Raw genomic sequence first — 23,333 nt, 5'->3', positions numbered from 1 at the left:
ACAAAGATCCCACATTTAGGTCTCGCAGGCTGTAGGGGTGAAGTCTTGTAGATCACACGACACACAGACAAAGATCCCACATTTAGGTCTCGCAGGCTGTAGGAGTGAAGTCTTGAAGGTCACACGACACACAAAGATCCCACATTTAGGTCTCGCAGGCTGTAGGAGTGAAGTCTTGTAGATCACACGACACACGGACAAAGATTCCACATTTAGGTCTCGCAGGCTGTAGGAGTGAAGTCTTGAAGGTCACACGACACACGGACAAAGATCCCACATTTAGGTCTCCCAGGCTACAGGGGTGAAGTCTTGAAGATCACACGACACAGACAAAGATCCCACATTTAGGTCTCGCAGGCTGTAGGGGTGAAGTCTTGTAGATCACACGACACACAGAGAAAGATCCCACATTTAGGTCTTGCAGGCTGTAGGAGTGAAGTCTTGTAGGTCACACAGACAAAGATCCCACATTTAGGTCTCGCAGGCTGTAGGAGTGAAGTCTTGAAGGTCACACGACACACAGACAAAGATCCCACATTTAGGTCTCGCAGGCTACAGGAGTGATTGTAGGTCACACGGACACACAGACAAAGATCCCACATTTAGGTCTCGCAGGCTGTAGGAGTGGAGTCTTGCAGATCACACGACACACAGACAAAGATCCCACATTTAGGTCTCGCAGGCTACAGGGGTGCTGTGCCGATCGCAAACGCCGAACATCGGCGCCTAACGCAGCGGGATTTATTTAACGAGCCCGACTCATCGAGTAGAGACCCAGAAAAATCTGGACTTGAAGTTGTCGCGACCGCAGGGACCCACGCTCTTTGGTTCTTTGGGTAAAAGTCACGCGGTAGGAAGAAAACAAAATAAATTAAATCACGACGTTTCGGGCGCGCGACGCCGGCGACTTCGGGTCGGCTGCGACACGTCAATGTTGGCTTCCCCACGGGGATGAACGCGAGAAATCAAATCGCCACGGCGAAGCTGCGGGCTCATTTGAGGGGCGAGTTCCATCGGCAAGCGGGAGCCAGTATATTTTTTCAAGTAGTGGTACCCCAAACTTTTGCGGCTTCTTAAAAAAATCCATTTTCACACCACCACCAGCATGTGGACTCCACCTTGCCCCCTCGCCAGCCTGCACAGGTTGACCCTCTGCCCACCTTTCATCATGCTAAGTCCGCCTATTAAATGCTAATTTTTACGCTAATTCCTTTGTCAAGGCACCTTAATTACTCTCACACAGCTTAAAGGTCCGCGGTCTGAGCGTGGCTGTGTTTCACTCCAGCGCTGTCCTCGAGACAGTCTGGACCCTTCACCTGATGAAGGCCGCTTGTGTTGTGGCCGAAACGTCGTGATTTTTGATGTTTTATTTTTTTACCTATGTGACTTTACCGAATAGAACCAAAGAGTATGGATCCTTGCAGTCACGAAAGATTCAAATCTAGAAGGGAGCCAGACTCTTTGTGACTTTCGGTAAAGTCACGTGGTGGGTGATAAAAATATGAAATAAAAACATTGAAATAAATCACGACGTTTCGATTGCAACACAAGCAATCATCATCAGGTGTGACAACCACAGCAAGGACATTGTTTACTCAAGTGGGAGAGAGACCAGGGGTTAGTTAACTGCCCGAACCCTGGTCACTCTGTCTCTCTGTATCTGTGTCTCTGTCTCCGTGTCTCTGTGGCTGTCTCTCTGTCTCCGTGTCTCTGTGGCTGTCTCTCTGTCTCTGTGGTTGTCTCTCTGTGTCTCCGTGTCTCTGTCTCCGTGTCTCTGTGGCTGTCTTCTCTATCTCCGTGTCTCTGTCTCTGTGGTTGTCTCTCTGTGAGTGTCTCCGTGTCTCTGTGGCTGTCTCTCTGTCTCTGTCTCTGTGGTTGTCTCTCTGTGAGTGTCTCAGTGTCTCTGTGGTTGTCTCTCTGAGTGTCTCAGTGTCTCTGTCTCAGTGTCTCTGTGGCTGTCTCTCTGTGAGTGTCCGTGTCTCTGTCTCTGTGTGTGGTTGTCTCTCTGTCTCAGTGTCTCTGTGGTTGTCTCTCTGTGAGTGTCTCAGTGTCTCTGTGGTTGTCTGTCTCCGTGTCTCTGTGGTTGTCTCTCTGTGAGTGTCTCCGTGTCTCTTTGGTTGTCTCTCTGTCTCCGTGTCTCTGTCTCTGTGGTTGTCTCTCTGTGAGTGTCTCCGTGTCTCTGTGGTTGTCTCTCTGTGAGTGTATCAGTGTCTCTGTGGCTGTCTCTCTGTCTCCGTCTTTGTCTCTGTGGCTGTCTCTCTGTCTCTGTGGTTGTCTCTCTGTCTAAGTGTCTCTGTGGTTGTCTCTCTCTCTTTGGTTGTCTCTGTCTCCGTGTCTCTGTGGTTTTCTCTGTGATTGTCTCTGTCTCTGTGTCTGTCTCAGTGTCTCTGTCTGTCTCTCTGTCTCCGTGTCTCTGTGGTTGTCTCTCTGTGTCTCCGTGTCTCTGTGTGTCTCCGTGTCTCTCTGTGTGTCTCCCTGTGAGTGTCTCCGTGTCTGTGTCTCCCTGTGTGTCTCCATGTCTCTCTGTGTCTCCCTGTGTGTCTCCATGTGAGTGTCTCCGTGTCTCTCTGTCTCCCTGTGTCTCCGTGTCTCTGTCTCTGTGTCTCCCTGTGTGTCTCCGTGTCTCTCTGTGTCTCCCTGTGTGAGTGTCTCCCCAACTGCGGTTACAAGTTACCTTCCGCTTCAACTCTTCCTTTAACTTCGCTATCTCTGCTCTCATTTCATCAGACTGAGCCTTGTTCTGTTTTTCGTACACAAACAAAAAACGTCACGGTGATTGACATCGCACGCTTGAGTTTTGTACACACGCCAAGAGCCTCGTCTGTAACGCAGGCGCCACTGGGGATATGAACGACACACACATTATAAGCTACACTATGAGACCTCCTTTGCCAGTAGCAAGATATAGTAATAGGTTTTTACCCTTTTATCTGGCACAAAAAACTGACACCTTTATACAAGGCATCATGTTTGCAATAACCACAACACAATCAGTCAAAATGCAAACAAAAAGAGACAACTCTGATAATGATATTGGCACTGTCCTTGAAATTGATTGGTCCACACCCGAAACGGCTTTTCATAGAGCCTAGTCTCCACTGGTGTTGGACCAGATGACGCCTTTTGGCCCTTAGTCTCCACGAAAAGCCGTTTTGGGTGTGGACCAATCAAATTCAAGGACAGTGCATATTATTATCAGAGTTGTCTCTTTTGTTTGCATTTTGACTGCTTGTGTTGTGGTTATTGCAAACATGATCCCTTGTATAAAGGTGTCAGTTTTGGTGCCAGACAAAAGGGTAAAAATCTATTACATTATAAGCTACTCAAGGAAACTTCACGTGCATCTCTGTACGTGTTTCTGTGCCTCCCTATCTGTGTGTCTGTCACGTGGCTCAGTATCTCAGAAGAGTGGGGAGCGGTAGCGTAGCGGTTAGTGCGTCGCGCTACGAACCCCGCGGCCAACACCGTCAGTGACGATTATCTGAACCGGTCCTGGGTCTCCCCTAGGTCGACTCAAGCTCAAATGAGTACCTGGTGTAGCGGTGTGTAGTAAACATCGCGAGCACTGGGGAGACAAAGGCGGTCGGGCGTGGCGCCGGTCACCCACCCCCTCGTGTGCCGTTCCGGCCTTCATAGGTGCTGCTACTCGCTAACAGCACTTGCCCCTGCAGTCTGTTAAGGCTACACGGTGGGGAATCTCTGTCTCTGTGTCTCTGCGTGCATCTCAGTGTCGACTACTTTCACGATAATTGAACTGCAGATCCGTGGAGTGTTTCACGGGTAACGCAACTGAGCGGACCGTCTCTCGGTTAGATTTGTACGCGGTGTGCGACCGTGCAAAACGGAGCGCTCGCTCTGCCTTCACCAAATTGTCACCGTTCTGATTTAAAGCTTTCGTGACTGCAGTGATTCACATTCTTGGTTCTTTCGGAAAAGTCACCACGTAGAAGGGAAACAATAAAAAATATATAAAAAACAAAATTATTATTTTATTGTTTCCCTTCAACGTGACTTTACCGAAAGAACCAAGAATATGTCACCGTTGTGTTTCTACGATGAGTCTTTAATCTGCTGCGTGACTTGGCAACGTGGCTCGCCTGCCACAGCGTCACCGGGGATCGTGAGGCTGGGGTGAACGTGAGCGCGGCGACTCCCAACGACGATTCACCGAATGGGGAAGATCCAAGCAAATGGTGCAACAAACGGGAAACTTACCGACGTTCGCGCACGTTCAAGTGCTTCCTGATATTTGTGGTCGAGAGAAGAATAGTCTTTGTCTTTAGCTTCCAGCTTCCGGTCACACTCGCGCTTTACGTCAGGGATCGCCGCGAAAAACAAAAAAAATAATCGCGAAACATTTTAACGGCATTTACCAACTGCACAAAACACTCAGGAAATGCTTGTAGATGTGTGTGTAACACTTGTAGATGTGTGTGTAACACTTGTAGATGTAACACTTGTAGATGTAACACTTGTAGATGTAACACTTGTAGATGTAACACTTGTAGATGTGTGTGTGTGCTTGGGCTACGGTTAAAATTGCGTCTCGATGTTATCTTGCTAACATGTCGCGAACACTGTAGGGGCGGAAGACGGCGCTTCGAAAATTCTAAGACGGACTCGCCGCTGAAAATAAATAAATAAACCTGCAAGATAAGTAAGTTGAAACATAAACACCGGCGAATGTACGTTCACAGAGCTCCAACGCATCTGTCAATAAAACCGCCCCAAAGAGGAACAAGATAAGACACGAAGGGGCCGTCTAGAACGCTCTCCCTTTTGATATTAGGAAGCTACCGGAGCGACTCACTTTGAAATCTAGATTCGAGGAAAAACTAATTTCTACCGGACATCTTTGAAAAAGAGCTTTACGGCTCATCTGATTCCTCCTGGAGTATAAAGAAATATTCAAATTGTTGCTGCTTAGTCTGTTGTCCTCCCACCTACGCCTGCGGTAAACACGGGTTGGCTACGTACGGTGCAAAAGATGTTCAGCATTAATCGGATGGTAACACCGGCATATAATATATATAAATATCGATTTAAAGCTTTCGTGACTGCAGGGATTCATATTCTTGGTTCTTTCGGTAAAGTCACCACCACGTAGAAGGGAAACAATAAAATAATAAAAAATATAAAACAATAAAATTCTCACGACGTTTCGACTGCAACACAAGACGCAATCATCATCAGGTGTGAAAACCACAGCAAGAACAATTTGAAATTTTCTTGCTGTGGTTTTCAAATGTTCTTGCTGTGGTTTTCACACCTGATGATGATTGCTTCTTGTGTTGCAGTCGAAACGTCGTGATATATTTTATCGTTTTATATTTTTATTATTTTATTGTTTCCCTTCTACGTGGTGGTGACTTTACTGAAAGAACCAAGATTATGTTCCTGTTGCTGTTAAGAAGAGGGCCATTGCAGAGCGTGCTAAGTTATTTTACAATCCACCACTGCCGATGAACTATCAGAAGACAAAAAGGCATTTCCTTATTTTCCTTTTACAAACTTTGCAGTTATTTTGAAGCAGCTTAAAAACACACGTGAGGGCGTATCCAGGACGAAGTGCCAACTTCCGCACGTTACCTTCCACTCTTCCACCACCGCAGTCATTTCTGTGATTTTGAACTGTGCGGTTTCTTCCGCTCTGATTTTCGCCTCCTCAATCTCAGCTGAAATGTTCCGGGATCTTATCTGGAAGAGGGAGATTTCAACAACGGTCACGCTATGCGCCTCGGATTTTGACTCGGTTAAGAAATTCATTACGAAATGCCGTGAAGGCAAAATCTTTGCCGCTTTTTTATATATATAACATCGACGCAAGTTGACGCTCCGCGTGTAGAAACGTAACATCTGCCACGGCACCATTAGGCTCCACCGCACTTGTGTAAATCACAGCTCGCACGCGACAACACGCAGCATCCTCTTCGTCATGAGCGGTGGGTTTGGCTGTCTGCGAATCCGGCACCCTTCGAAGCAAGGCCAAGGTCGTTGATCGTTTGCAGAAACCCCCCGAACCCAACTTCTGTTGATAAGGAGGGGTCAAGAAAATACACGGAAATCAGGTTGCGCAAACCTGCGAATGAATTGCCCTCATGTGAGCGGCGAATCTTTGGCCGGACGCTCCGGTTTTGATATACCGGACGCAAAACGCTCACGGATGATGGGGACGTGGCCAACGATCTCCAAGCAGAACTCTTACGTGATCGGTGAAAAGAGCTCGAGACTTGGTGAGGTTTTTACTTAATAAATGGCACTCTTATTAGTTTTAGCATTAACTGCTTTTTGTTGTGTTTAGGGTTGTTGTCCTGTCCCCCCCCCCGCACCTCCGATCAGCACGGTTGGCTACGTACGGCGCGGAAGAAGTTCAACGTACATACGAAGACTCGCACGTAAACCCATAGACTCACACAGAAATCCACAGACTCACACATAAACCCATAGGCTCACACAGAAATCCACAGACTCACACATAAACTCATAGACTCACACATAAACCCATAGACTCACACAGAAATCCACAGACTCACACAGAAACCCATAGACTCACACAGAAATCCACAGACTCACACATAAACCCATAGACTCACACAGAAATCCACAGACTCACACAGAAATCCACAGACTCACACAGAAACCCATAGACTCACACAGAAATCCTCAGACTCACACATAAACCCATAGACTCACACAGAAATCCACAGACTCACATAAACACACAGACTCACACAGAAATCCACAGACTCACACAGAAATCCACAGACTCACACAGAAATCCACAGACTCACACAGAAATCCACAGACTTGCACATAAACCCATAGACTCACACATAAACCCACAGACTCACACATAAACCCACAGACTCACATAAACCCACAGACTCACACATAAACCCATAGACTCACACATAAACCCACAGACTCACACATAAACCTATAGACTCACACATAAACCCACAGACTCACATAAACCCATAGACTCACACAGAAACCAACAGACTCACACAGAAATCCACAGACTCACACAGAAACCCATAGACTCACACATAAACCCACAGACTCACACATAAACCCATAGACTCACACAGAAACCCATAGACTCACACATAAACCCATAGACTCACACATAAACCCACAGACTCACACATAAACCCACAGACTCACACATAAACCCATAGACTCACACATAAACCCACAGACTCACACATAAACCCACAGACTCACACATAAACCCATAGACTCACACATAAACCCACAGACTCACACATAAACCCACAGACTCACACAGAAATCCAGACTCACAGAAACGCATCATTTGCTGTCTTTCCCCCGCACCTCCGATCAGCACGGTTGGCTACGTACGGCACGGAAGAAGTCCAACGTACTATACATTATACTCGATGCGATTTTTTTTACCAAGACTAAAACTGGAGGTAAACAACATTTGTCAATATACATTATTGGAAACCTCATTTGCCAGTAACAAAATATGATAATTGTTTTTTTACCCTTTTATCTGGCAACAAAACTGACACCTTTTTTACAAGGAGTCATGTTCACATTGACCACAATACCTGCGGTCGGAACGCGTCTTCTGGTCCAACACCAATGTGAGACGAGGCTCTAAAGAAAGCTGTCTCGAGTGTGGACCAATCAATTTCAAGGACAGTGCCACATACATTATCAGAGTTGTTGTTTGGTGTTTGCGTTCCGACCGCAGGTATTGTGGTCAATGTAAACATGACTCCTTGTAAAAAAAAAGGTGTCAGTTTTGTTGCCAGATAAAAGGGTAAAAAAACAATTATCACAACAACATTTGTCAAGTTCATTTCGCAAACCTCCTCCAAGTGTCTTATCTGCTCCATGTAGTCCGCTAACTCCGCGATCGCGTTGTCGCGTGCTCGGTCGTCCTGCCGCTGCCGCTCAAGCGAGTCGATCTCAGACTCCAAATCCTTGATCTGCAAAGTGAAGTGAACTCGGTCAGGGCGAACATTTGCAGTCACGGTAACGACTGCTTAGGTTTTTAGATGTTAAAAAGGGGGTTGTTTTAGAAGTGCTGTCAACGTTAATAGGTCACCACGCCCTGTCTGCTCTTTATAAAGTCAACAACAACAACAACAACGCCGGACTTACACATTCTGCGCCTACAGTATCGCACGTAAACCGGCTTCAGACATTGACTCACAACGGCACACGTCACACAAAAACCCCTGCCACCTTCGGCATGAACCACTAACAACTTACTGTTAAATTTTGATTTAAAGCTTTCGTGACTGCAGTGATTCATATTCTTAGCTCTTTCGGTTAAAGTCACGTTGAAGGGAAACAATAAAATAATAAAATATATATAACAATAAAAAAATTCTCACGACGTTTCGACCATGACACAAACGGTCGTCACCAGGTGTGTCGGTTTGCATAAATTTATTTATTTTTAAACGGTGTATTTATTTATAAAAAAACGTCAGCACCACGCGCAGCGATTTGACAATTTATTTAGAAGGACTAGTCCATCTATGTTCTGCAAAGAGGAGGGGGGAGACGAAAAATTAATGAATGCTGTCTGAAAGCCACCATAAGCGTGAACAATCAATTAAGACCTGAAATGGTTTATCAAATCCTTCCAATGATTGCTAAGCCAGAATCCATCTTCTCGGTTGAACTTGTCTCTGTGCTTGTATATGTGGATAGCCTCATGAACGAATCTCTCATGGCAGCCAGATGGCTTAAATAAATAAAACACCGTCCGGAGATAAATAAATAAATGCGGACCACCACTTCCTTCAAATGTTTCTTGCCGTTGCTTTTCACACCTGATGACGACCGTTTGTGTTATGGTCGAAACGTCGTGAGAATTTTTTTATTGTTTTATATATTTTTTATTATTTTATTGTTTCCCTTTAACGTGACTTTAACCGAAAGAGCTAAGAATATGAACTTACTGTTAAATGAAATACAGTAAGCTTTATCCACGGTTGTCCTTAGCCTCCCCCGCACCTCCGATTAAGAACGGTTGGCTATGTGCGGTGGGAAAGAAGTTCAATATACGGGTGGAGGAGTCCATGTTATAATCCGGGAAATACGATATACAATTTTTTTTATCAGCCGGTGTTAGTGAAATAAGAAAGTTGGTGTCTTTTTTTGGTATGAAAAATAACAAGAATAGGTTTTACCTTTTCTGGGTATATACAACAGGAGGTGTTTTTTATTGTTTGCATTTTTACTGCAGGTATTGTGGTTAATGCAGCGACATGAAAGCTCGTAAAAAGGTTTCAGTTTTGTTGCCAGAAAAAAGGGGGAAAATCCCTCTTATTATATTTTGGTACTGGCAAAGGAGGTCTAATGATGATGTAGATGCTCACCCCGAGCCCTCATTACTTTGATAGTGGCATTGTCTTTGAGCTGTGTGACGCCTTTTGGCGTCATCTGGTCGAGCACCAAATGGGTCGAGGCTCAAAAGAAAGCCGTCCCTTGGTGTGGACCAATCAGTTTCAAGGACAATGCATCATATTATCATAGTGTGTGTTTTAATAATGATGATGATGAAGTATGTGTTTTGTTTGCATTTCGACTGCAAGTATTGTGGTTAATGCAGCGACATGAATCCTTAATAATAGGGTTTTTCCCCTTTTATCTGGCAACAAAACTAAAACCTTTTTACAAGGATCCATGTCGCTGCATTAACCACAATACGTGCAGTCAAAATGTTTGCATTTTGTGTTATGGTCGAAAAATGTTTGCATTTTGACTGCAGGTATTGTGGTTAATGCAGCGACATGAATCCTCGTAAAAAGGTTTCAGTTTTGTTGCCAGAAAAAAGAGGAAAAACCCCTATTATTATTACAGCAGCAGGTGTTTAAGATGTTCCAACTCCAAGTAGACACCTTCTGCAAGGTCTCAAGCACCGCATTAACCACCATGTACCTGCGGCGAACACATCGAACGCAAAAACGCTCCGGTAATGATACATGCGTTGCCACGGAAACGTTTTGGCGCTCACCTTGTTTTCATTGCGGCTGTCCTTCCGGCGGTGCGCCTCCCGCTGCTCGTCCAGCTCGTGAACCTGTTGCGGTTCGCGTGCAACAGACGTGTTGGGGGTTGATGACCCTCACCTCCTGATTGAAACGAGGCTCGCAAACTTCTTCTTAAAACAGACCGCGCGGCAAAACACTCCCACGGACTGCGTTCATCGCCACCGTGCGGCCGCTTTGCCACCGACCAACGAGCGTAACTGTCCGAGGTGACCGACCGGTACTATTCAAGCGCGGCGTCTTTAAACGTTGAATGTGTCAGGTGACACAATTAGTGCTGGAAATGTGCACCGGTCAAGCCCTTATCAGTGTATACCTTATCACAGACCAATTCAGACCTTATCGGTCACCCTGTGCCTTTATACATCTCAATGTTCATCCTATACACTACACACGACACAATACACTACACACCAGTCAAGCCCTTATCAGTGTCTACCTTATCACGGACCAATTCAGACCTTATCGGTCACCCCGTGCCTTTATAAATCTCAATGTTCATCCTATACACTACACTACACACTATACACAACACCTTACACTACACACCAGTCAACCCCTTATCAGTGTCTACCTTATCACAGACCAATTCAGACCTTATCGGTCACCCCGTGCCTTTATAAATCTCAATGTTCATCCTTTACACTACACTACACACTATACACAACACTATACACTACATACCAGTCAACCCCTTATCAGTGTCTACCTTATCACAGACCAATTCAGACCTTATTGGTCACCACGTGCCTTTATAAATCTCAATGTTTGTCCTATACACTACACTACACACTATACACTACATACCAGTCAAGCCCTTATCAGTGTCTACCTTATCACACACCAATTCAGACCTTGTCGGTCACCCCGTGCCTTTATAAATCTCAATGTTCATCCTGTACACTACACACTATACACAACACTATACACTACACTACACACTATACACTACACTACACACTATACACTACACACCAGTCAACCCCTTATCAGTGTCTACCTTATCACAGACCAATTCAGACCTTATCGGTCACCCCGTGTCTTTATAAATCTCAATGTTCATCCTATACACTACACACTATACACGACACCTTACACTACACACCAGTCAACCCCTTATCAGTGTCTACCTTATCACGGACCAATTCAGACCTTATCGGTCACCCCGTGCCTTTATAAATCTCAATGTTCATCCCATACACTACACACTATACACGACACTATACACTACATACCAGTCAAGCCCTTATCAGTGTCTACCTTATCACAGACCAATTCAGACCTTATTGGTCACCACGTGCCTTTATAAATCTCAATGTTCATCCTATACACTACACTACACACTATACACGACACTATACACTACACACCAGTCAAGCCCTTATCAGTGTCTACCTTATCACAGACCAATTCAGACCTTATCGGTCACCCAGTGCCTTTATAAATCTAAATGTTCATTCAATACACAGCACTACACACTATACACTACACTATACACTACACACCAGTCAACCCCTTATCAGTGTCTACCTTATCACGGACCAATTCAGACCTTATTGGTCACCACGTGCCTTTATAAATCTCAATGTTTATCCTATACACTACACTACACACTATACACTACATACCAGTCAAGCCCTTATCAGTGTCTACCTTATCACACACCAATTCAGACCTTGTCGGTCACCCCGTGCCTTTATAAATCTCAATGTTCATCCTGTACACTACACTACACACTATACACAACACTATACACTACACTACACACTATACACTACACTACACACTATACACTACACACCAGTCAACCCCTTATCAGTGTCTACCTTATCACAGACCAATTCAGACCTTATCGGTCACCCCGTGCCTTTATACATCTCAATGTTCATCCCATACACTACACACTATACACGACACTATACACTACATACCAGTCAACCCCTTATCAGTGTCTACCTTATCACAGACCAATTCAGACCTTATCGGTCACCCCGTGTCTTTATAAATCTCAATGTTCATCCTATACACTACACTACACACTCTACACGACACTATACACTACATACCAGTCAAGCCCTTATCAGTGTCTACCTTATCACAGACCAATTCAGACCTTATGGGTCACCACGTGCCTTTATAAATCTCAATGTTCATCCTATACACTACACTACACACTATACACGACACTATACACTACAAATCCTCGACTCACTGAGAACGAGGTAATGCCCCCCATTAAAGAACTAGAGGAATCATAAATTGATCAGAATAGACTACGTGGCAGTCTGCGTAACAAAAATATACAGGGTGCGTATCTTAAAACTATACTCAAGTTTACTGAGACGCAAAACTTGGGTACACTTTTAAGACGAATTTCAGAATAGTCCTCATTGTTTCAACTGTCACACCAGAGGATTGATCCGTCTACTTCTGGATTGGAAACCTAGTGTGCTAACCAATACATTATGATAATCAATGATTTAAAGCACTTCGTAGAGTACTGTTTTATGTTTCGTATTTACCAAGTTTGTATATTTCTGTACGTGGGCTTCAAGCTGTGCATGATGTTGCGTTTTGGCAGATTCCAACTCTTCCCTGGATTAAAAGAAAAAAAAACATCATTGCAGGCGTAGTGATCGTCCCACACGATTCCCCGGAACAGAGTAATCAAGAAGGCGGGAGCAAACACATCCACGCGACGATTGGTTAGGGAACGGGGAGCCAAGAGGATTGGCCCGGAACATTCAAAAGGTAAAAGAGCGAGAGGGTTGGGTGGGCGTCAGGTGGGACGGTTAGGCCAGGTTCCATAGTTCCATTTGCATTTATTTGGTATAGCCCTGTGAGCCATTCGGCTCTTGAATCAGGTGCAACCACAACAAACAAAAAACATGAACAAGAAAACATCTTAAAGTGATTATGTGACTGTGCAAACAGAAAATCCAGGAAAAAAAACATCAAAATATTCCTGAAATAGCACCGTACACCAACTCTGTGTGCAAAAATCCCAGTGGGATGCAAGTCAAACAACAACAACCACAATACAACTTAGATTAAGGCCATCAGTCTAACTCCGTACTACAATAAACAAAAACATGGCCAAACCAAATAAACTTTTCAAAATCACCAAAATAAAAGCCATAAATGCAATGTAACAGTGATCATAGGGACTGTGACCGAATTTTTTACAATAAACTACATAAATAACATGCAACACCAAACCCTAGAGCCATATTTTAGGCCACTGAATAGCAGTGGCAGCTAGAGGTGTACAACTCCTCCAGAGCAGTTTTGAGTGAAGATCTCATAGGTAGTGATGGAAGTTGCAGGTGAGGGTGAGAGAGAGGTGACGATTGGTGGAGTGCAACGAGGGGCGGAGCCAGGAAGAGGTTAAAAGAGGGGGCGGGAGGCGGAGTTGGGGTCGTTGCGGGAGAGAGAGAGCGGGGATGAAGGTGTGGACCCATGCCGTGAAATAAAGACCTTACCATGTGGATAAAGGGCCAGAGTCTTCTTTCACAGAGATGGGAGTTGTGTTTGTAACAAAAGTATGTCATCCACAAAAAGGAAAATATTGTGAATTGAAAAGCCCCCCCAAAAAAATAGGCAGGAACAACTTACTTTAATATTATTATTTGGTTCTTTCGGTAAAGTCACCACGTAGAAATAGAAAATAATAAATTACATAATATCATACGACGTTTCGATTGCAAAGCAAGCAATCATCATCAGGTACAAATGAAAGAGAAACAATTCCTAGTAAACTTAGAAATATAATGCAATACAGCGCAGAATGTCGGCTGACATAACAGTCAACACCCTACCTGGTTGATTACGTTTAAGAGAGAGATAAGACACAGAACCGGAGACACATACATATACAGACGCATAAGCGGAAAGAGTTAACACAGAGACAGAGAGAGAGACACATGTATGGGCATGGTTCTTTGCGGTAAAGTCACCACGTAGAAGGGAAACAATAAAATAATAAAAATATAAAACAATATAATTCTCACGACGTTTCGACTGCAACGCAAGAAGCAATCGTCGTCAGGTGTGAAAACCACAGCTGGAAATTTTCAACGAAGTTTATGAATCAGAACTTACGTTAGGTTTTTATTAATCGATTCCAACTTTTGAACTTTGACCTGTAACGCAGCTTCGTTGCGCTTTGTCGTCTGAAAACGAGAGCGTGGATCATTTTGTAAAAACAGTTTTGCGGTCTGCAATGTCCCACAAAGATGTGCATCGTGCGTACGTCCGAGCCAGAATACCTCAATGATGTCGGTAAGTTCCTCGTTTTGTTTCGCCACGCGAGAGAACAGCTCGGTCAGTTTCTCGTTTTCCAAAATAACCAGCCCCAACCTGTTTCTGATGTCAAGGCTGCATATTCTGTTAAAAATTTAAGATCGTTCGGGTACTTTTATTTCACACGCGGTTACTTAGCTCCAGGATATAAAAAAAAACCATAAGCAACAGTTGTGTAAATCCAAGAGAGGAGCAATTTATTCTCTGCATTGTACGATGCTGTGGAATGTTTGATGCACCATAAACCTTGGCCCAGTGTCAATAAAGCTAACAAACACACACATCGATATTGGGTAACATTATACTATAATCAGTAAGAACTTGTTTGCGATATCTACTATTTTCAGGTTTTATTTTATCTATCGTTTGAGTCAATTGACAAGCATTCATCCGAGAAAAAATAAAACCATGATTTTTAAACACACTGCCAAACTGTCTCAAAGCTTCACGATTTTTTGTCCGAAAGCTATTTATGGAACCAACGCTTAAGCTACACACACACACAGACAGACGACATTGCCTGGGACTTGACACCTGTCAAGCACGCCGATTATTCACCGGCGTTTTATATCTTTAACCCGTCGATGCCATGCGTTTCAATAAACTCTACTTCCCTGGTGTCTACTTCCTGAACTCGGATAACCCTGTAGGGCAGTGGCTCTTCACAACCTGAGGGTGCGAGATTCCCTTTCTGGGGGGGTGCGAGACACGGCCAGATTTGTTTTCTTTAGAAGGTGAAAAAACAAAACGCAAATTTAGCGCGGATACGTTAGTACAACTACTTTGTTTCATCAACCCCTGTGTATTTATTGTGGCCTTACGTCCCACAGCGGGTGCAGAGGAGTTGCTGTGTACAGTAAAACCTTGGATTGCGAGTAACTTGGCCTGCGAGTGTTTGGCGAGACGGGCTACATTTGTAAATAAATATTAACTTGATAAACGAGCGAGGTTCTCGCAATACGCGCAGCGCACGTGTAGACACGCTTTGTACTGCCGGGCGTCACGTGATCACAACTGATGTACCGAGTGCTCTGATTATACGCGAGTGCTTTGGATTACAAAACACCTTTCCGGAACGAATCGTGCTCGCGATCCCACGGTTTCTACCGTATCGACGTCGTACGACGTTGTTAACGGCTGAGAGCCACAGGGGGTGGCAGGCTGCGGTCAAGGTGAAGAGACACCGCTCTCGGGGGAAGGACGGCCGGGGGTCGAAACGATAAAAGGGAGAGAGGGCGAAGGGGGAGGAGGAGGGGAACGCCTAAATGCGCCCGAATGAGCGAGCTGAAAAATAACGCTCCAACATTTACCTCTCCTGAGACAGCTCTGATTCCAGGACGTTCGCCGCGTTCAAGGCGTCTCTGAGGTCATTCTCCAAGACGCGCTCTTTTGCTTTCGCTCCGTTGAGTTCGCTCTGGAAGTTAAACGACGCCCCAAGATGCGGCGCCGGGCGACGCGAATTGCCACATTTGTGCGCGCAAAAAAGAGCATCCGCAGCGACGACAATTGACGCAATTCTACACGCGTTTGCAAACGATAACGCTCACAGGGAAGTGTTGCGCGGGTTATTATTTTACCCGTAGATTTAAGAAACGTTCGAAATACCTTGCTTTCGTTTTTCAGCGTTTCCATGGCGGCTATCCGCTGTTCCATTTGACAGACGGCTTCTTGGAGTGAAGCTCTCTCTCGTTTGAACGCGTCTAAGGATTCCTTCACGCAAGACACGACACGAGACCAACACCTCCTACGATACCCCAAGATGTGTTTATTGCACCACGGTGGGCGTAAGCTCTCGGATGCCGTAGCAATAGGTTTTACCCTTTTAACTGGCACCAAAAACTGACACCTTTATTCAAAGCATCATGTCTGCAATAACCGCAACACAAGCAGTCAAAATGCAAACAAAAAGACAACTCTGATAATGATATTGGCACTGTCCTTGAATTTGATTGGTCCACACCCGAGACGGCTTTTCTTAGAGCCTAGTCTCCACTGGTGTTGGACCAGAAGACGCCAAAAGGCGTACAACTCAAAAACAACGCACTATCAGAGTATTGAAGGCTCGGGGTGAGCATTTACATTATGAGACCTCCTTTGCCAGTAACAAGATATAGTAATAGGTTTTTACCCTTTTAACTGGCACAAAAAACTCAAATTCAAGGACAGTGCCAATATTATTATCAGAGTTGTCTCTTTTGTTTGCATTTTGACTGCTTGTGTTGTGGTTATTGCAGACATGATGCCTTGAATAAAGGTGTCAGTTTTTCGTGCCAGTTTGAAAGGGTAGAACCTATTACTATATCTTGTTACTGGCAAAGGAGGTCTCATAATGTAAATGCTCTCGGATGCCGTCTGAACGTTCCCTTTCTCTCCCCCCTCCCCCCCCCACGTGCTCCCCGAGCCTCTCGGGAGCCCAACGTGAAACGCCTTGCCAAGCAAAACAAAAAATATTGGGACGCGACCCAAAGGCCGTTGTGAGCACAGCGACGGAGACCGACGCAGTGGCCGGCGTTCCGTGTTTGATAAAATCGAAAAGCATCGTTAGACCTCCTTTGCCAGTGCCAAAATATAATAATATAATAGGGGTTTTCCCCCTTTTTTCTGGCAACGAAACTGAAACCTTTTTTTACAAGGATTCATGTCGCTGCATCGACCACAATACCTGCAGTCAAAACGCAAACAAAAAAACCTACTATGATAATATATATGTGGCATTGTCCTTGAAACTGATTGGTCCACACCTAGGGATGGCTTTCTTTTGAGCCTCGACCCAATTGGTGCTAGACCACATGACACCAAAAGGCGTCACACAGCTCAAAGACAATGCACTATCAAGGTAATGAGGGCTCGGGGTGAGCATCTACATCATTGGACCTCCTTTGCCAGTGCCAAAATATAATAATATAGGGGTTTTCCCCCTTTTTTCTGGCAACAAAACTGAAACCTTTTTTTACGAGGAGTCACGTCGCTGCATTGACCACAATATACCTGCAGTCAAAATTCAAACAAAAAACCTACTATGATAATATATGTGGCATTGTCCTTGAAACTGATTGGTCCACGCCAAAAGGCGTCACACAGCTCAAAAACAATGTACGCCTTTTGGCGTCATCTTGTCGAGCACCAATTGGGTCGAGGCTCAAAAGAAAGCCGTCCCTTGGTGTGGACCAATGAGTTTCAAGGACAATGCCACATATATATTATCATAGTAGGTTTTTTGTTTGCATTTTGACTGCAGGTGTTGTGGTTAATGCAGTGACGTGAATCCTCGTAAAAAGATTTCAGTTTTATTGCCAGAAAAAAGGGGAAAAACCCTATTATTATTATAAATCGAAAAGCGATTGTTTTTTTTTTTGGGTAACAAAGTGCGAGCCCCAATACGGCAACGCTGCATAGCTTGCTCAAGCAGGTGACTTCGCTGGCGGAAAACAATCCCAACGAAATTGAACCATTTCAGAGAAGTGGGGCGGGTGGGAAGATAAATCTAAATCATTTAATGTAGCTGCTACAAAGCTTTGGAACCATCTAGCATCGTCTCTTAGCACCTTCACTCTGTCATCTCTGTCCTCACCTAAACCGACTGTTAAGATCACAAAAGTTTCAAATGTGAATGTAAATAGTACAATCTAATTGATTTATTTTAAAAATGTAAACCTGTGTAATTGTTCAAATAGAATGATTTGCTGAGCCACCATTGACAAAGGAGCTTTTTTGGCTCATTGGGCTTTACTTGGCTAATGAACTTGTGAACTACAATCGCGACGTTGAACGTCGTCCGCTCTTCTGGCTGATATTGCGATAGACGACATTGAAATGTGCTCACCAGCGTTTCGCGATGTTTCACGTCGTTATTGTCGCTTGCAATCTTCAAATTATCTAAAAATAATAATCGAGTGATAATATTAATTAAGGATTACCAATAAACGTTGGACAACGATGAAAATATATTAAACAGACGTTAACAATGTACACTCCTGATAGAGGTCAAATGTCGCACGTGCGATAAATAATTAACACTCGCAATGGTCACTGACACTCTCAAAACGTTGCCTACCTATTTCTGTATTTTTTTCACGAATATTTCTTTCAAGCCTGCTACGAATCTCAGCTTCTTCGCTGCGCCTGATAAAAAAAAACATAACAAGACATCTGCCTCATTTAATTGTTTAAAAAAATGTCATACGCAACGCAGCACACAATCAATGCAAGACGAAAATCGTCCCCGTGTAGCCTTAACAGACTGTTGGGTCAAGTGCTGCTCGCGAGCATCATTGAAGGCCGGCACGGTACACGAGGGGGTGGGTGGCCAGCACCACGCCCGGCCGCCTTTGTCTCCCCAGTGGCGATGTTCACACACCGCACCAGGGTACTCATTTGAGGCCGAGTTGAGTGGAGGCCCGGGACCGGTTCGGATAATCGTCACGCGGACGTTGTGTTCGTGATGTGCGGCAGAAGCCAGATTAAACGATGCAGAAAACTGCATCGGTGAACAAACTGTACTCTATTATTGGTTCTTTTGGTAAAGTCACCACGTAGAAGGGAAACAATAAAATAATAAAAATATAAAACGATAAAATTCTCACGTGTGAAAACCACATATCAAGAAAATTTTCTTGCAGTGGTTTTCACACCTGAAGACGACCGTTTGGGTAATGGTCGAAACGTCGTGAGAATTTTTAATTGTTTTATATATATTTTATTATTTTGTTGTTTCCCTTCAACGTGACTTTACCGAAAAAACTAAGAATATGTACTGTATTTGTTTTGCTTTACAGATACAACAACAGTCAGAGATGTTCTACGCAATGCAGCGCCTTCCCCTTAGTAGCTCCCAACGTCTGAAATTCACAAACTTGAAAACTCGCTAATAACTTAATTGGGAGAAACACGAAGCAACTGTCGCCCCCTACTGCAAAATAATTGCAGACCCAGCGCATCGTGGCTGCTTCTCCCTCTCCCCCCTCCTCCGTTCCGAACAATGATGGACTCGTCCGTCTGAACAAAGCTCGTCGCTTTCCGTGGTGCTAACGTTGAAACAAGGAAAAAATAAACCGGCATGCTAATCCCTCACACTAACATTCTGCCTTTAACATTCTGCTAATCCAACACATTAACACAGCTATTTCAATGCTAAATTGTTCTGTTGATATGTAAACTCGGACTTTAACACCCTGCTAATCCAACACATTAACACAGCTACTTCAATGCTAAATCCTTCTGTTGATATGTAAACTCTGATTTTAACATAGCTACTTCCGTGACCAGTCACATGCTGATCCCTCACACTAACATCATGCTAATCTCCCAGTTACATGCTAATTTCTGACTTTAACATCTTGCTAATCCAACACATTAACACAGCTACATCAATGCTAAATCCTTCTGTTGATATGTAAACTCGGACTTTAACATAGCTACTACCGTGACCAGTTACATGTTAATTCCTCACATTAACATCCTGCTAATCTCCCAGTTACATGCTAATTCCTCACATCAACATCATGCTAATCTCCCAGTTACATGCTAATTCCTCACATTAACATCCTGCTAATCTCCCAGTTACATGCTAATTCCTCACATTAACATCATGCTAATCCAACACATTAACTTAGCTACTTCAATGCTAAATCCTTCTGTTGATATGTAAACTCCTTCGTCAAGGGGCTCTGCTCCTCCCACCCAGCTTAAAAGACACTGCCAAGCTTAGCAGTGTTCACTCGAGCGCCGTCTTCCCGACAGTTCTGTTCCTTCACCTAAGGAAGGCTACTTGTGTTGTGGCCGAAACGTCATGAGAATTTTATTTTATGTTTTATTTTTATTATTTTATTTCCATTCTACGTGGTGGTGACTTTACCGAAAGAACCAAGAATATGAATCCCTGCAGTCACGAAAGCTTTAAATGGAAATTTAAACTGTACTGTATTTGTTTTGCTTTACAGATACCACAACAGTCAGAGATGTTCTACGCAATGCAGCGCCTTCTCCTTAGTAGCTCCCAACGTCTGCAATTCACAAACTTGAAAACTCGCTAATAACTTAATTGGGGGAAACACGAAGCAATTGTCGCCCCCTACTGCAAAACAATTGCAGACCCCCTTCTAAACGTGAACACTGTGGGGCAGTGTCCTTCACTGCAAGGCCGGCGGGCCACGAGCGGCCCCTGGTGGCCTCTTGTGCGGCCCCTGACAATACCCAGATCTGAAATCACCTCCCCATCGTCGTCGTCGTCGTCGTCCTCGTGTGCTGCTGTCAAACCCAGCGGTGTTAAAACGTGTGGCGGCCCTCACGCTGTACCGTGTCTTATCGGCGGACGTGCCCCACCCCCCCCGACCCGCCCTCGCCCTCCGCCACCTCTGAAAATGAGTGAAGAACACCGCCGTGGGGCTTTCCTGCATCAACCAGCGTAGTACGTGACAATAGCGACGCAACGATAATTAATGTCTTCTTTGGTTCTTTCGGTAAAGTCACCACCACGTAGAATGATAATAAAATAATAAATTGATAAAATGACACGATAAAATTCTCACGACGTTTCGGGCCACGACACAAGCGGCCTTCATCAGGTGAAGGGACGAGAATGTCTGGAGGACAGCGCTGGAGCGCTGAGGCAGTCTCGTCCCTTCACCTGATGAAGGCCGCTTGTGTTGTGGCCGAAACGTCGTGAGAATTTTATCGTGTTATTTTATTTTATTATTTAATACAATTAATCCTTGCAGTCACGAACGCTTTAAATCGATGAATAACGTCTCGGCACGCGACACGTGCCGTGTTGTAAAAGTTCACCACTTGCCTCTGGCTGGCTGCTGCTGTCAACTCTTCGTTTGCCTTCTCCAGGTTTTGCACAATCACGTTCAGGTCCCGACGTTCGTGCTGCAGCTTGTCGCACGACAGCCGCAGCTCCGCGGTGCTTGCGGTGAACTCTCGCTCCTTCTCCACAAAACTTCTCTCCGCGTTTTGCATCCCAGCCTGCATTCAGACCGTACGATGATGAAATCGATGAGGCGGGTGACCCGCTGCATTTGTTCAGATACAGTGAAAAAAGCTTGAGACTTTTCCAAAAAGGCTAAGAGAAAACCATTCCTTATTCGTGGTTCTTTCGGTAAAGTCGCCACGTAGAAGGGAAACTATAAAATGATTAAAATATTAAACAATTAAATTCTCACGACGTTTCGACGGCAACACAAGCAATCATCATCAGGTGTGAAAACCACAGCAAGAACATTTGGAATAAGTGGCGGTGAAAATTTTTTCTTGCTGTGGTGTTCACACCTGATGATGATTGCTTGAGTTGCCGTCGAAACGTCGTGAGAATTTTATTGTTGCATATTTTTATTATTTTATTGTTTCCCTTCTACGTGGCGACTTTACCCGAAAGAACCAAGAATATGAATCCCTGCAGTGACCAAAGCTTTAAATCAAAAAGAAAACCATTCCGTTAAAAATATCCAGTTAAGGAATGCAGACAATATTAGCGATGTAATAAATATGAACGGATACATATTCTTAGCTTTTTCGGTAAAGTCACGTTGAAAGGAAACAATAAAAATAATAAAATATATAAAACAATAAAAATTCTCACGACGTTTCGACCATAACACAAACGGTCATCATCAGGTGTGTCGGTTTGCATTAATGTATTTATTTTTAAAACACCGTTTAAACACCGTTTAAAAATAAATTAATTAATGCAAACCGACACACCTGATAACGACCGTTTGTGTTATGGTCGAAACGTCGTGAGAATTTTTATTGTTTTAAATATATTTTATTATTTTGTTTCCCTTCAACGTGGTGACTTTACCGAAAGAGCTAAGAATATGAATCGCTGCAGTCACGAAAGCTTTAAATAAAAAAAAATGAACGGATAGGTCACCTGCAGCGTGCTTTCAACTTCCCGACGGCGATTTACTTCGAGTTTCAGGGTACCACTTTCTTTCTGCGTTTGCTCAAGCCGTGCTTGAAAGTTGCCTGTTAATTCATGCAAAACAAACGAAATCGGGATCGACTTTCACGGTCGGGACGTGCAGACATTTGCCCACCGCGCACACGCACAAACACATCCGGGCTCGTTGGCAATAAAAAGCGGGCAACTTGAAGTGTGCTCTCACGCTCTGTTTCTTCGAGTCGAGCGCAGCTTTCAATGGAATCTTGCAGCTTTTGCGAGGCCGTTTTGAGCTCTTCATTTTTTAACTCCAACAGCTCGGACATTTCTTTGGCCTAAGAGCGATGAGACGGAACTCTCTGTTTGCTAACTACTGAACGACAATGATAATAATACGACTTTACGCACGGATCTATGAAATGACCTACTGCTGGGCAAGGCGAGTTTTCTGGTTTGCAAGTCATCATTGAAGTCAGATAAGTTGTGTTTACCAGACTGAAATGAACTTGAGAAATCAAGACAAAGAGGTAGAAATGTGCACATCCCATATATTTCGTTGAACAAATGCGTTTAGGGCACTGAATACGTTCTAAAGTGGAAATAATTCACATTTTAAGCATTATATTGTTATACAGACGTTTGTAAATTGTAAAAGCAATGTATGAACACTGTACACAATGGCAATAGTAGGCATTAAAGGCAATAGTTTGGGATAGGAACATTAATATATCAGTTTTTATTTGAAGGTGATCTTGATCTTCAAAGGATATTTTATGATTGAGACAGGCATGCCTTTAGGAGCTACATTTCTTACATTTGAAATCAACAAAAATGTATGAGCCTGAATTATAAAAGACCCTTGGGGTTTGAGCTATATATACACACTGGTTTGTAAAAGGTAATGCGTGGTCGTTTAATCCAATATTTTTTTTATCCCAACGTGCATTTAAAATGTGAGCAAAAGCGATCAGCTCATGAATTCACACGAACCTGGCTTTCTTTAATCGTCAACTTGTTTACAAAGTCCCACCGCGCTCTTCCCATCGCGTCCACAGCTGCTTCCACTGCGTACGACACACGCGTCGTACGTTCAACAAAGTGGCTGAGCGCGTCAA

General features: G+C 44.1%; 1 protein-coding gene across 1 annotated transcript in view; it reads right to left on the bottom strand.

The window, feature by feature from the left end:
- Positions 1 to 23,333, bottom strand: part of LOC142915741 (uncharacterized) — a 42,697-nt gene that overhangs the window by 3,558 nt on the left and 15,806 nt on the right. Inside the window, exons 9-24 of the mRNA XM_076061443.1 lie at positions 23,209 to 23,282; positions 22,445 to 22,553; positions 22,210 to 22,304; positions 21,127 to 21,302; positions 18,391 to 18,458; positions 18,160 to 18,212; positions 15,942 to 16,046; positions 15,647 to 15,750; positions 14,303 to 14,420; positions 14,136 to 14,206; positions 12,557 to 12,629; positions 10,004 to 10,066; positions 7,842 to 7,961; positions 5,590 to 5,697; positions 4,216 to 4,308; positions 2,675 to 2,740 (exon numbers count right to left, since the gene is read on the bottom strand). Of these exons, the coding sequence (XP_075917558.1) occupies positions 2,675 to 2,740; positions 4,216 to 4,308; positions 5,590 to 5,697; positions 7,842 to 7,961; positions 10,004 to 10,066; positions 12,557 to 12,629; positions 14,136 to 14,206; positions 14,303 to 14,420; positions 15,647 to 15,750; positions 15,942 to 16,046; positions 18,160 to 18,212; positions 18,391 to 18,458; positions 21,127 to 21,302; positions 22,210 to 22,304; positions 22,445 to 22,553; positions 23,209 to 23,282 (1,496 nt within the window). The remainder of the gene's footprint in view (positions 1 to 2,674; positions 2,741 to 4,215; positions 4,309 to 5,589; positions 5,698 to 7,841; positions 7,962 to 10,003; positions 10,067 to 12,556; positions 12,630 to 14,135; positions 14,207 to 14,302; positions 14,421 to 15,646; positions 15,751 to 15,941; positions 16,047 to 18,159; positions 18,213 to 18,390; positions 18,459 to 21,126; positions 21,303 to 22,209; positions 22,305 to 22,444; positions 22,554 to 23,208; positions 23,283 to 23,333) is intronic.

The sequence above is a fragment of the Petromyzon marinus genome, unplaced genomic scaffold (genome assembly GCF_048934315.1).
Source record: "Petromyzon marinus isolate PM22_M1 ecotype Great Lakes invasive population unplaced genomic scaffold, UKy_Petmar_22M1.pri1.0 PM_G_Scaffold_34, whole genome shotgun sequence".
NCBI classification, from domain to species: domain Eukaryota; kingdom Metazoa; phylum Chordata; class Hyperoartia; order Petromyzontiformes; family Petromyzontidae; genus Petromyzon; species Petromyzon marinus.
Note: the sequence above shows the minus strand (reverse complement) of the source record. Positions and strands in the feature narration are given on the sequence as shown.